The 13,130-nt window shown below is 40.2% G+C and overlaps 1 protein-coding gene across 1 annotated transcript; it reads left to right on the forward strand.

The window, feature by feature from the left end:
- Positions 1–501: 501 nt before the first annotated feature.
- LOC100762181 (interferon-induced very large GTPase 1) lies at positions 502–7,776 on the forward strand. Its single transcript, XM_035441338.1, has one exon. It carries the CDS (start codon positions 502–504, stop codon positions 7,774–7,776), a length of 7,275 nt encoding a protein of 2,424 aa, XP_035297229.1.
- Positions 7,777–13,130: the final 5,354 nt, after the last annotated feature.

The following is a 13,130-nucleotide window of genomic DNA, read 5'->3' on the forward strand; positions in this document are numbered from 1 at the left end:
CAGTCTTCTTTTATGTGGAAATTCTTGCCTCACATTGAGGGTGCAATTTGTAGACAGAGTTTCTGTCCCACCTTGTCCCACAGCCCTTTAGCTACAAGTAAACACACAGAGGCTTATATTAATTATTAACTGTTTAGCTGATGGCTCAGACTTCTTATCGGCTAGCTCTCTTAATTATTGAATCATTTCTATTTATCTACTTATCTCCATTTGGTTTTGGCTTACCAGAGAAGGCCCTATCTTCCCAGTAGCTACACGGATCCCCCAGACAGCTTTCTCTCTACCTTTTTCTTCCCAGCATTCTCCTTGTCCAGTAGCCCCACCTATACTCCCTGACTGGCTACTTGCCAATCCATATTTTACTCATCAAACAATAAGAGAAACATATAGGCAGAAGGATCTCCCCTATCATGCCTCTTTAGAACACTCACACATTGGATCATGTGTAGATTTCTTAAAACTGAGACACAGACTAAATAAGTATCTGTTTTTCACAGAGCCATGGCAACAGCAAAGTACACCCCTGGAGAGCCTCAGCCTAGAACAAGGCAAGATCTCCAGGCGATACTGACAGAAGTCGGGCTGTCTGTTGACTACTGGCTGCCTAAGCTTCAGGAAGACCTGGGTGTGACCTGTGCCCAGGCCTTACAACACTTAGAAGAAAAAGACCTCCAGAAGCTGAAGTCCCAGACACAACACACGTGGGAGGAAAAGGCCCTAGAGAAGCTGCTTTACCTCTCACAGACAAATAGTGTTGCAGAGTTCCAGGAGACTCCAGGACAGATGATAAAGAACAGGCAGAGGCAGGCAAGACAGGCACTGCAGGAACTGATGGCCTTGCAGTCACAAGGGAAACACAGACAGGAAGAGGCAGTGAGGAGGAAAGAAGCAGAGCTGAGACAAGCAATGGAGATCCTTGAGGAGTGCTGGCCAAGGCCTGAAGTGCCCTTAAAACACACCACTGAAACAATGGAGAGACAACTAAAGGACATGGAGCAGAAACTGACCTACATGGAAGACCTACCACCTGGAGAACTAGTAAGATGGGCATCTGGAGGACTGGCCCTTCAGGGAATTTATAAGACCTGCCACCAAAAGGACCTGGTAACAAGAAGAGAAGAACTACTCAGAGTCCCCAAGGAATTCTTCCTCGTTGGATCTGAGCAATGGAAATGGATGGAAACAAAAGAATTCACATCTTCTAAAGAAGAATCCTTGTTCATTCAAACTGTGGGGAAGCTGAGATTTAGAGCAATGGTATCAGCCAAGGGTGAATGCTGGAGATTTAGTCTGGAAGATGATATAGATCAAAGCAAACATTCCGAATCTAAGGACACTCACCAGTCATATTCAGAGCATTCTTATTTCTGTTCAGCCAAGTTCAGCTATGTGCCCCTGGCCTCCTTCCACTTTCGAACTGATCAGCTGCAGCTCTCCACTCCTGCTCTCAAGGAACTGAAAATCATTGAAGAGCAACTGGAACACACTGATGGACCAGACAGATTCCTTTTCTTGAGGAACAGGACTGAAAACTTCTTCAGTAGATTTGGTTCTCATGCTAACCAAGGTCCTCTGCACCTTGGGGGAATCTACTGCTGGAAGGCCATTTCAGAGGGTTTCAAAAGTGACCAGCTAGATCATGTGAAATGGCAGACAGCAGAGGCCTTGGATAATTACATGCACCAAAGCTCAAGCAGCTTTGGAAGTGAAGTTGGGAGGGAGAAAACAACACCAGGCTCATATTCAATAAAATACTGCCAAAATGCAACTAATCAACAACTCCAAATCCAAGTCCAATTATCTGTAGCCCAGATAGGTGGACCACCAGAAGCAAATGGAATTGCTCAGTGGACAAATGGCCTTCTCCTTAGCAATAAAACATGGTCTGTCATTGACCGAGAACTTCATCTGGTGCCCATTTGGGACATCATCCTATCAAATCACAGAAGCAATTTTAAGGACCCCTTTCTGGTGGCTAGCTGTCTGGTAGAAAACTACTCTGCTCTGACAGGCCTTCCAGTCCACATCCAGGCTGCAGAGTTACTGATCTCTGAAAAGGAAGCAGGACTTTTCCTAGAAGATGTGAAATCCTGGGAGGTCTCTGATCCTGAAAAGCAGCTTCAGAAGCTACTGAATTTCATGCAAACATTGGCTCACAAAACAAGGGGCTATGATATTTGGATTAATAGGTGTCTCACAGATTTGGACCTGCAGAATTTTCTTATAAATACTGTCAACTTTTGTAAAAACCCATTTATTCAAAACAAACAGTCTATTAAATCTCAGTTCCGCAGCCTTCTAGACCCTCATGTCAACAAAGTGAAAAACTTTTCTCAAGCAAGATCAATAATGCAGTGGATCAACCAGAAGGACTCAGAGGAAGAGCAAGTCAAAATCACTCAATTGTCTGAATTCCTCAAAAGTTTGAAACAAATCCAAAAGGCTCTCATGGAAACAAATTTCAACTGTGATTCCCCAGAAACAGTGGAAGAGGCTCAAAGAAAGGCCACTTGTGAGGTCATCACAGCTCTTGGCTCCTTCTTGAACTACCTCAGACAGTCCGAGCAGCCAGACATGCAGCTGTTACTACTCTCCATCACAGTTGGTGCAGGCTATCAGCTGGAGAGCAATATTTTCCAGCCTCTCCTGGGGTGTGATGGGATAACCTTCCTTCTGTATGAAATACAAACTGTCCAACACAGATATCAGGAGCTCAAAACTCTCTGCACTGACAGGGCACAGGCATTCCTGGTGCTCAAAGCTCTGACAACCACAGTTGGGGTCTCAGCCATTTCTCCAGAAGAAAAATCACAGCGATTGGCATTAACAAGACAGCACATGGAGCACTTACTGTCTACTAAAGTTGCACATATCCTCACAAAATTTGAAACAGGTCATGATTGGGGGAAACTAGAGAATGATTTGAGATTACTCATTGATGGGAACAATGAAGACACTGTCTCTACTTTGCAGATGGATGAGGTGAAAATACAAAGTCTTAACCCTGAAGAGAAAGAAACTTATAAACAACAAAAAAATGAAAACACACAAAAGGAAATCAAAGGAAATGAATCTTTCCTAAAATTACTCCAGCGTCTAGGTCTAGAACAACACTACATAAAAAGGATGAGCATAGCTGACTTCCATCTGATCTATAAGAATTCTGTATACAATACACAGCCAACATCTGAACAGGAACTTCCCTTCTATTTCCTACAAAAGCTACTGATGCTAGATTGTGGTTTCAGATATCTGGTCTTCAAAAATGCTGAAAAAGGAGGAAACCAAAATTCTGAATATCATTACAACCAGGAAACTGAAGATTTTGATCCATATGAGGAGTTGTTTGATGACAGACATGAAGTCACTAATTCTTCTGCCACTGAGTCCTGGACCCACATTCACCCAATGGACATCCAGATGGCCATTTTTCACTGTGCAGACAATCTTGCGAGGCAGTATATTTTGTCCAAACTTTCCATTTGTCAATTTGCACTCCCTCTTGTGGTGCCAAATCCCAACACGTCTCAGGTTGAATTTTCTCTCTGGTCTCTCAGACAAATTAGGAGAAGTTGGCAAAATGAAAGTAAATCACTACAGAACAAGAGCTACAGTCACAAGAATCAGCAGATGTGCCGTGTTGCCACCCCCATTGTGTCCTTCATTAGAGTTGGAAATAGCCTCTCAGCTTCCAAGTCTCAGATCATGAACTCTCTCCTCAGTAAACATAAACATGATGTGTTTTTTCACAGACACTGCAGAGGAAGCAGCAAAGACTGTCTCTTGATGGAAGGAGTGGTGGAGATCTGCTGGTTCTGTCCTGGGGGCCAAAGTGAGGACAGATTTGACAAGTGTGTGACCTTCACCAATCTTCATGGAGATGCCAAGGAACATAGACAACAACTCAGCTTCTTACAAGATGTCTCTTCTCTCATTGTGATCCTCATGTCAGCTTCTGATGACAATAAAGAAAATCAAAAACTTGTCAGACACCTCTGCAAGTCATCAAGACCACTAATATGCTTGATTGATGACAAAGAAAAGGCCATAGCCAATAATTCGGGTAAAAGTATGAGAATTGGCATCAGGAATAGAAATGAGGCCGAATTAACAGAGGAGCTCACAAATGCCATCAAACATTTTCTAGAACTCTCTAATACTGCTTTCAGCTTAGAGGACTGTTCACAGATGGCTCAGAAACAAGGATTCCTTATTGATGAGGACCAGAAAGACTGCAAGGAAGCCAAAGAAAAGGCACAGACTATAATGGCCCTCCTGGAGGAATCCAAGTTATCTCAGACAAAAGAAAATTTATTACCTCTTCAGGGACAACTTTGGCACCTTTGGTGTAAGAAGGACAAAGAATTCTATCATCTGAGAGAAAAGGGGAATCGGAGCATTGAACAACACAAGAGTGAGATTGAGACAGATAAAAGAATAATTCGATGTCGGCAATTGGAAAAAGCCTTTCCTCTCAATGATTTAATGCGCTCTGTTCTTGAAGTTCTCCAAGAATATTCAGAAACTCATAACAAACTCTACTTTTTGCAGTGGCTAAGTCTGTTTTTTGACAACCTGACTACAGAACACCTAGAAAAGTTGCATGAAAAGCAAAGATCTTTGTGGTTAATGGCACAAAAAGAAAAACAAAAATCACAGAAGAGCAGCTCCCTGACACTCTGGCAGAAACAGATAGAAGCCATCTCTACTGAAATTCTTAACTGCACTTTAGGAACTGAGCACCTTCTCAGAGAAGTTGGACAGATCTATGAAGCTCTGGAAGAAATTTCCTCCTCTAGAGATAGCCTTTTTCTCTGCCTTCCTCAAATAGCTGCAGACCTGATGATAGCTGGTGTTCCCATTGAGCTCATGGATGGGGATGCTTCATATGTGCCTCTAAAGTGGATAGCAGCTGTTTTTGACAAGATCTCAGAGAAAGTTGGAGATAAAAGGCTGTTTGTCCTCTCTATCCTTGGCCTACAGAGCTCAGGGAAGTCCACACTACTGAATGCATTGTTTGGGTTGCAGTTCACAGCCAGTGCAGGCAGGTGTACCAAGGGGGCCTATATGCAGCTCCTGAAGGTGGAAGAAACATTCACAGAACTTGGCTTTGATTTTGTGCTTGTTGTAGACACAGAAGGACTTCGAGCTCCAGAACTCAACAACAAATCCCAGAATTGGGACAATGAGTTAGCAACCTTCGTCATTGGACTTGGAAACCTGACTCTGATCAACATTTTTGGGGAGAATCCCTCTGAGATGCAAGACATCCTACAGATAGCTGTCCAAGCCTTTCTAAGGATGAAACAAGTGAAAATCTCCCCCAGATGCCTCTTTGTCCATCAAAATGTGGGAGAAGTTAGAGCTAAAGACCAAAATGTGGAAGGGCGAAGGTGCTTAGAGCAGAGACTGGATGAAATGGCAGTAACAGCAGCAGAACAAGAAGAGTGCTCAAATGTATCCCACTTCAGTGATGTCATTAAGTTCGATGTCAATAATCATGTCTACTACTTTGCCCATCTCTGGGACGGTAATCCCCCAATGGCCCCTCCCAATCCTCGTTATAGTCACAATGTCCAGGAACTAAAGAGTATAATTATTTTGACTGCCAAACAGGAATCCAGAGGTAGCATCATGAAGATTTCAGATGTCAAATTTAGAGTTCAAGATCTGTGGAAAGCCCTAGTAAATGAGAACTTTATTTTCAGCTTCAGGAACACCAGAGAGGTCATGGCCATGAGCAAGCTGGAAACTGTGTATAACCATTGGACCTGGGAGCTGAGGAGTCACATGCTGGACTTTCAGAACCAGCTGATCAATCAGATTCAGAATGGGAAAGTTGAGGCACTCAAAACAAGCATATTTGAGGCTCCAGTCACAGAAAAGTATACAGCAATTAAACAAGAACTTGAAAAATATTTTAATGAAGATCCAGACAATGAAATACTGGTTCAATGGAAATCAAACTTTGAAAATAAGCTCATACTCTTAAAAGAGACACTTATTTCAGACACCAGAAGGAAAGCCAATGAACTTATTCATTTAAAAAAAAATCAAGAAAGACTGGATAAGAAAAAGTCAAGTTATGCAAATGAATTATTGGAAAGGAGCAGAAAGTTGGCTTTAACTGTAAAGGGTAAAGAATTAAATGAAGAAGAATTACATGAAAAATTCGATCCACTTTGGAAAAAATGGGTCTGTGATGTGTCCTCAGATCTTCCTCCAGTCATAGAACCTGACATTGACACAGATTCTGAAAACATTCTTTGGGAGTATTTCCAAAAGGAAATAAACATGGTAGACATACTAATGAGAAATTCTGGAGATAAATTTCAAATAAATTATGATGAACATGTAAAAATGAATAAAAAGTATAACTTCATGACTAGGACATTAAAGGTCTGTGATAGGGAATCCATTAATATGACTACTGACCATATTATTTCAAGATTTAATGAAACTATCAACAATATTCATAAGCAACAATGTGATTACAATTCAAGTTATTTCCATGAAATCCTGAGGATAATAGAAGAAGAAGTAAAATCTGCACCTACTGAGGGAAGATACACATTTACAAGCAAATATATCCTTGAGTTGTCATTATGCTTATTCCAAAGAGCATCTAAGAGTTTTAAGGAAATGCACAAAGCATTCAAGAGAACAAATGATCCTGTGAACTATCTGGAGAGGAAGAAAGATGATTTCTTCATGAATTTTAAGATCTCCTGCCAAGGTGCCACCTCCATCAAAACATTTGTTGATTTTCTTTGGCACAAGCTCACCCCTGCTATCTCTGCCACCATACGGGGGAAAATGGTCATTAAAATTGCTGGAGCAATGAGAGCCACCTGCCCTGCATTCAATGGAAACAGGGCTAACCTGGAGAAACATATTCTCATTTCTCTGGCAGAAGAAGAAAACTTTGATAAGTATTGGCAATACATTCATCAGCCAGAATCCTTTTTCAGGGATTACATTAGTGATCACATTAGAAGATACTGTTCAGAAAAAGAAGGTGAAAAAGTAAATACTTTTTTAAAAATAAGTTTAGGTGACATCAAGAATGCCATCCTCACTGCCATTCATAAGACCACAGAAGTAGCTAATGATAACAACAGCACTGCTTCTGGCTGGTTGGATTTGTTCTGTGATCACCTAGGGAGCAACCTGATCTTTCCAAGAAGAGACCTGATAAACATCGAGCACCAGGAGATTAAGGATACTGAATTTCTCAAAGAAGCTATGAGTGCAGCTTTGGATCCTGCAATGAGGAAAGTAGAAGAGGATTGCTCAAGGAGACCCATAGATGAAATGGTTCCTGACATTGAGAAGATTCTCTCTGAACATCTCTGTGGCTGCTGGAAACAGTGTCCTTTGTGTAATGCAATATGTACAAACACCATTCCCCTACACGAAGGAGACCACAGTGTGCCATTCCACCGTCCTCAGGCTGTCAATGGATGGTATAAGCATAAAACAGACCACTTTGTCATTGACTGCTGTACCAGTTCAGTAGCAAGTGATCGATTCATGCTTTTGGGAAATAACCAAGAAATCTCTTATAAGAATTACCGGCAGGCAGGAGGGGATTATGCCACATGGAGTATCACTCCAGATTCATCCACCCAGTCATACTGGAAATGGTTTGTCTCACACTTCAGATCAAAATTAGAGGAAAAATACCAGAAGAAATTTACAGATACAGGTGAAATCCCAGAGGCATGGGCCAAAATCACAAAGGAGGATGTGCTCAATGAATTGAAAGAACAATAATATTCAATGAATAACCCAATATAAGATAGAGTCACAGCATACCTAAATATTTCTAAAACTCCTCCTGCTAACAAAAGTTTCAAATATTTTCATTTGTAGGATGAAATGTGAAAAAGCTTGAAGATTTCCCTGTAAAATGTCTTTAACCTCTTTGTCTCAATTTCTTCTGGTTTAAAATCAAATTATCATAGCTAGAAAGATGGCTCAGAAGTTATGAGCAGGTGCTATCCCTGTAGAGGACCCAGGGTCAGTTCCTAGCTTCCACTTGGCATAACACAGCCATCTGTAACTCCAGTTCCAGGAAATCTGATGCCCCTTTCTCGCCTTACACATGATATACATATATAGATGGAGGCAATCGTAACATAAAAAAATCAATTACCAATATATGATAAAATAAAATAAAATCCATTTAAAAGACTTAAGTACTACTTCAAATCATGGCTATGAATATTTTATAGCATAAAAATTTAGGGACATTCCTGTCAGTTAAGATGCAGGTAACAGGAAGGGCAGGAAAAGAACCACCATGGTCTGTATATAAAGCTAACACATCTGTAGCATTCTACATCATTGAATCTCATGTCAGTTACTCACTTATAAATGGACTCCAAAAATTATAATATACAATATATAGTAGAGAATATAGTGGCAGATACCATGGACTGAGGGGAGTATAGGAGAAAGGAGGTATTGTTCAAAGAACCAAAAGTCTCAGACAAAAGGAACAAGCTCTGCTAACCATAGTTAATAATGTATATTTTGAAACTGCTGAAACAGTGAATTTTAAATGTTCTTGTAACAAAAAGTACTTAGGATGTGAGATGATGGGTGTGTTTATTTGCTTATATGTTTACATGATTATTTGATCATTTCATAAAGTATAAATATTACTGGGCTGAACCAGTGAATAAATATAAATATCAATAAAAACATTAAATTTTAAAAATATAAACATGTGGGTTTCTTAAATGAAGATCGACAATTATACCAAGAAGGTTTTCAGTTTCTTGTTTGTTTGTTTGTGGGGGGTATTTTGAGAAGGTGTTTTTATTTTGTTTGTTTGTTTGTTTGTTTTGAAACAGGGTCTCATGTAGTCTAACCTGGCCTCAAATTTAGTGTGTAGCTGAAGATGACTCTTGGTCCACCATGTCCAATTTATGTGGTAGTAGGTAGGGATCAAATCCAGAGCCTTATTGTGTTAGACATGTACTTTACCAATTGAGCTACATATCCAGGGTTGTACTGGGAAGCTTTGAAAAGATTCCTTTTCTTAGAGGGTGGGATATATGAATACAAAGTCTAGGGGTTGAGACTGGCTAAGGACTACCTCCTTAAGTTTAAGAATGCTTTTCATTTGGATTATGGAGAAAAAATCTGTAAAGCACACAATTTTTATTTCACCTTACCCTCAAAGTCGCAATTCTCTTTATTCCAACACTTCAGTAATAACCAAGAAAATAATTCAACACTCTACGTTAGTGATGTGTTACATGAGTTGACAAGAGAGTGAAGGAGAAGTGTGATATAATCCCAGATACTTAATAATCACTAATATTACTACCATTGTAATAATAGTACCTGTGGGAACATAGTAATCTTAAATAGTAGATTTCACATGCTTTTTGAAGGAATAAGTTAATTACTATAAGTAAAATAGAAACAGTGAAAAACAGAGAGCAAGTATGTATAAGCATAAGTTATTACATTATAGTACCTCTCCTTACTTGGTTCATTTCCAACATTTTATTAGGACACTCTTAATAGGCTTTAACAGCCTTATCCACACCTCACTACGAATAATATTTGCTATGACTCCTTGAGAAATCCCATTGAACAATATGGTTAGTCCTTAACAAATGTAATTATAACTTAATAGTTCAAATGTACTACAGATTATTAAAGTCTTTGGGAATTTATCAGTAGTTACAATGATTCCAATATTAATCAAACATTTAACAAAGTCACTACAATTATTATTTATCAGTATAGAAAATGATGTCTTGTATTTATCAGAAGCATGGTTTTATATACAAGTGATTTGTTAAAGAAATGGGAGGCAAGAAGAGAAAGGAACCAGGTATTGTGGTACATGCTTATTATCCTAGGATTATCCCTGAATCCTATGACTAAGGATTCAGAGACAAAGGGATCCAGTGTATGTAGTATCCTCTACTACACAGAAAGATTCTGTCTCAAAAAAAGGTGGGGAGGAAAAGAAAGATGGTACATGAAGTTGCAAATTTGTAGATATAAATCCTGAGATCTAGGGAAGCTACCTTGCAGTTCTAATTAGGAGCACTAAACTCCAATGAAAGAGATGCCTTGATAGAGCGAGCCATTCTGGGGTCAGGGAGAAACCTGGTGCTAGAGAAATTCTCAGGCATCCACAAAGATGACCCCTGCTAAGACTCCTAGCAATAGTGGAGAAGGTCTCTGAACTGGCCTTCCCCTTTAATTGGATTAGTGACTACCCTAATTGTCATCATACAACCAACATCCAGTAACTGATGGAAGCAGATGTAGTGACCCACAGCCAAGTACTGGGTTGAGCTCCTGCAGTTTGGTTGAAGAGGGGGAGTAGAGGTCATATGAACAAGAAGGGTCAAGACCATGATGGGGAAGACCACAAAGACAGCTGACTCAAGCTAGACGGAACTCATGGTCTACGGACTGACAGCTGGGAAACTTGCATGGGACCAAACTAGACCCTCTGAATGTGGGTGACAGTTATGAGACTCGATCTGTTGGGGGGGCAGGCAGTGGTAACAGATCCTATCCCAAGGCATCAACTGTCTTTTTGGAGCCCACTCCCTATGGTGGGTAACCTTGCTCAGCCTTGACACTGGGGTGGGAGGGACTTGGTCCTGCCTCAACTTAATATGGAAGACTTTGTTGACTCCCCCAGAAAGGCCTTACCCCCTCTCTGAGGAGTGGATGGGGGTGGGTAAGAAGGGTGGGAGGCAGGGAAGAGGAAGGAGAGGGATGGGGAACTGGGGTTGGTATGTAAAGTGAAAAAACATTTAAATAAAAGAAGCACTAAACTCTGAATTTAGACTGCTTAGCTAAGCATATACTCTCATTAGTCATGTGACCCTGAACCCATCTCTGCTTCATTTTCTTCATCTACAAAATGATACCACTCCAGGTATGAGAATGACTCAATAAAATACACATGCCTGGCATATGGTATCTGGGGGTTTTGCTTTTTTGGTTTTTTGAGACAGGGTTTCTCTGTGGCTTTGGAGGCTTTCCTGGAACTAGCTCTTGTAGAACAGGCTGGTCTCAAACACACAGAGATCCACCTGCCTCTGCCTCCTAGGTGCTGGGATTAAAGGCATTCTCCACCAATGCCCGGTCCACAGTATGTTTTTTAATGTTAGTAGTAACTGGTACCAGCAAAAAAAGAGGAGCAAAAGTCACATTAGCATAATTACAAAGGCTTTTAACATTATAATTATTGTTGCTATTATGCTTTAATATGTTTATGTTCATATAATGCCCAACTATAATTCATGAAAAATCAGGTCAAAATTCTACATTTGGAACCAAGTTAACAGAACTATTATTTTCTCTGTTTTTTCTCACTAAACATGATTTCTTAAAAAAAAAAAAAAAGAAAGAAAACTTTCAAGTTCAAAATGGGTATGAAGAATGGAAGAAAGGCAGAATAAATACATTACTAAATTTCTTTGACAGCAGCTATCAAACAACCTCTAATGGTATCAATACTTTTAATATAATTCAAAGGATTTGCATTTATTCTAAATTGGAAAAGGCATGAGCCAGAGCATGTCCTTCTATGAATAGCCTCCTTAATAGTTTGTCTTTGGTATCTTCCTTCAGAATAATTATGTTATTTCTAGCAGATCAAGTTGGGGTTCCTATCAACTCCTCAACAGTAAAACAGAAATGTTTCCTCTAAACTTTTACCTCAAGGAAGAACTTGCTGGCCAACTTGAGGAGAATGCAGTAGCATCCACTCTTCAGCTGTCAAATTGTTCAAATCTGCCTCAAACACACAAAGCCTCTTCACTGGAAGTCATGCCCTTCAAAGGGCTCTCAGTACACAGTGAGCAAGACACAAAGACCCAACCATGCAACCTAACACGCTAGAGCTTCTACCTAGTTCGATAAAGTTTATGAAGCCTGCATCACCATTCAGTTTTTCCTTTACCAAAACATCCTTCTGCCCTTCTTTGTTCACAGGCGTTGATCTCTAATAAATGTCTTTCACAATGGTTTCAGCACCTCTGTCTGTATTAACCAATCTGTGACATCTTGAAGGCCCTAGTAAAGACTGCTAAATATAGATAAGTTTAAACAATTGTTATGGGTCACAAAGATGTACCATAAAAGGAAAATAAGGACAACCTAACATTCTCTTCCCAAAATGTAGGAAGAGAACCTATCCTTTCCAGGCCTTCCACAAGTTACCACCGGGCAGGAGGGTAAGTACTAGGCCTATGCCAGCTTTTCATTGACGTGACAAACACCTGAGAAAACAACTATAAATGAGGAAGGGTGGTGTCTTTTTGGCTGTTTCAGGGGTTTCAGTCCATGGCCACTGGGCTACATTGTTTTGGGCCTGTGGTAAGGCTGAATACCATGGCAAGAAGGATATGACAGGTCAAGGCTGTTCATTTAACGTTTGCCAGGAAGTAGAGTGGGACAAAATACTATCCCTCAAACATTGGCCCCAGTGACCTAGATCCTCCAAATAGCCCCCACCTCTTCACATGTCTTTCAGCTACAAATTTATCAATGGAGTGACCCATTTATGAGGTTATTACCTTCATGACCTAACAACCCCTCAAAAGAGCTTCCAAATGGTGACCAAGACAAGTATTAAAGTATTAGAGAGGAGCATGAGACATCGCTGCTGGGTATGAAACTCATAGGTAAGTGATAATTAGAAAACAGAAAGCTAGACAATAAAAAAGAGAAGTCAAACTGATGACTTTTCCATTTGCCCTTGAATTGCCATCAAGGTGAAAAGTGGAAGCCTTGCAAAGCCATTCCTTAGGAGGAGTGAAATGGAGTAATAGTTAAACTGAGCCTAAATAGGAGCCTGGCCCTGGCCCCTTGTGCTTCATGCTGGAATTACTCCTGTTAATACTAAAGCTTTATCATGATATGTGATGGAAGACACCTACAGATGCAAGTAGAAATTCTCTCCCTCTACCCACAGGCTTTCTTTTTATGACAAGCATGAGTCCTAACCTTAAGAGTGGTTTATTCCCCAGTGAGACCCCCTTAGAGAAAACTAATTTTTTATTTACAAGTGGTTATCAATTAGAGGTACCTTCTGAGTTAGGAATTGGGACATGTGTTCACTTCTCCTCTGCAAAGGC

The sequence above is a fragment of the Cricetulus griseus genome, chromosome 3 (genome assembly GCF_003668045.3).
Source record: "Cricetulus griseus strain 17A/GY chromosome 3, alternate assembly CriGri-PICRH-1.0, whole genome shotgun sequence".
Taxonomy (NCBI): Eukaryota; Metazoa; Chordata; class Mammalia; order Rodentia; family Cricetidae; genus Cricetulus; species Cricetulus griseus.

Excerpts from the sequence above, each read along its gene's own strand:
- LOC100762181 (XM_035441338.1), top strand. The coding sequence starts at position 502 with ATGGCAACAGCAAAGTACACCCCTGGAGAGCCTCAGCCTAGAACAAGG.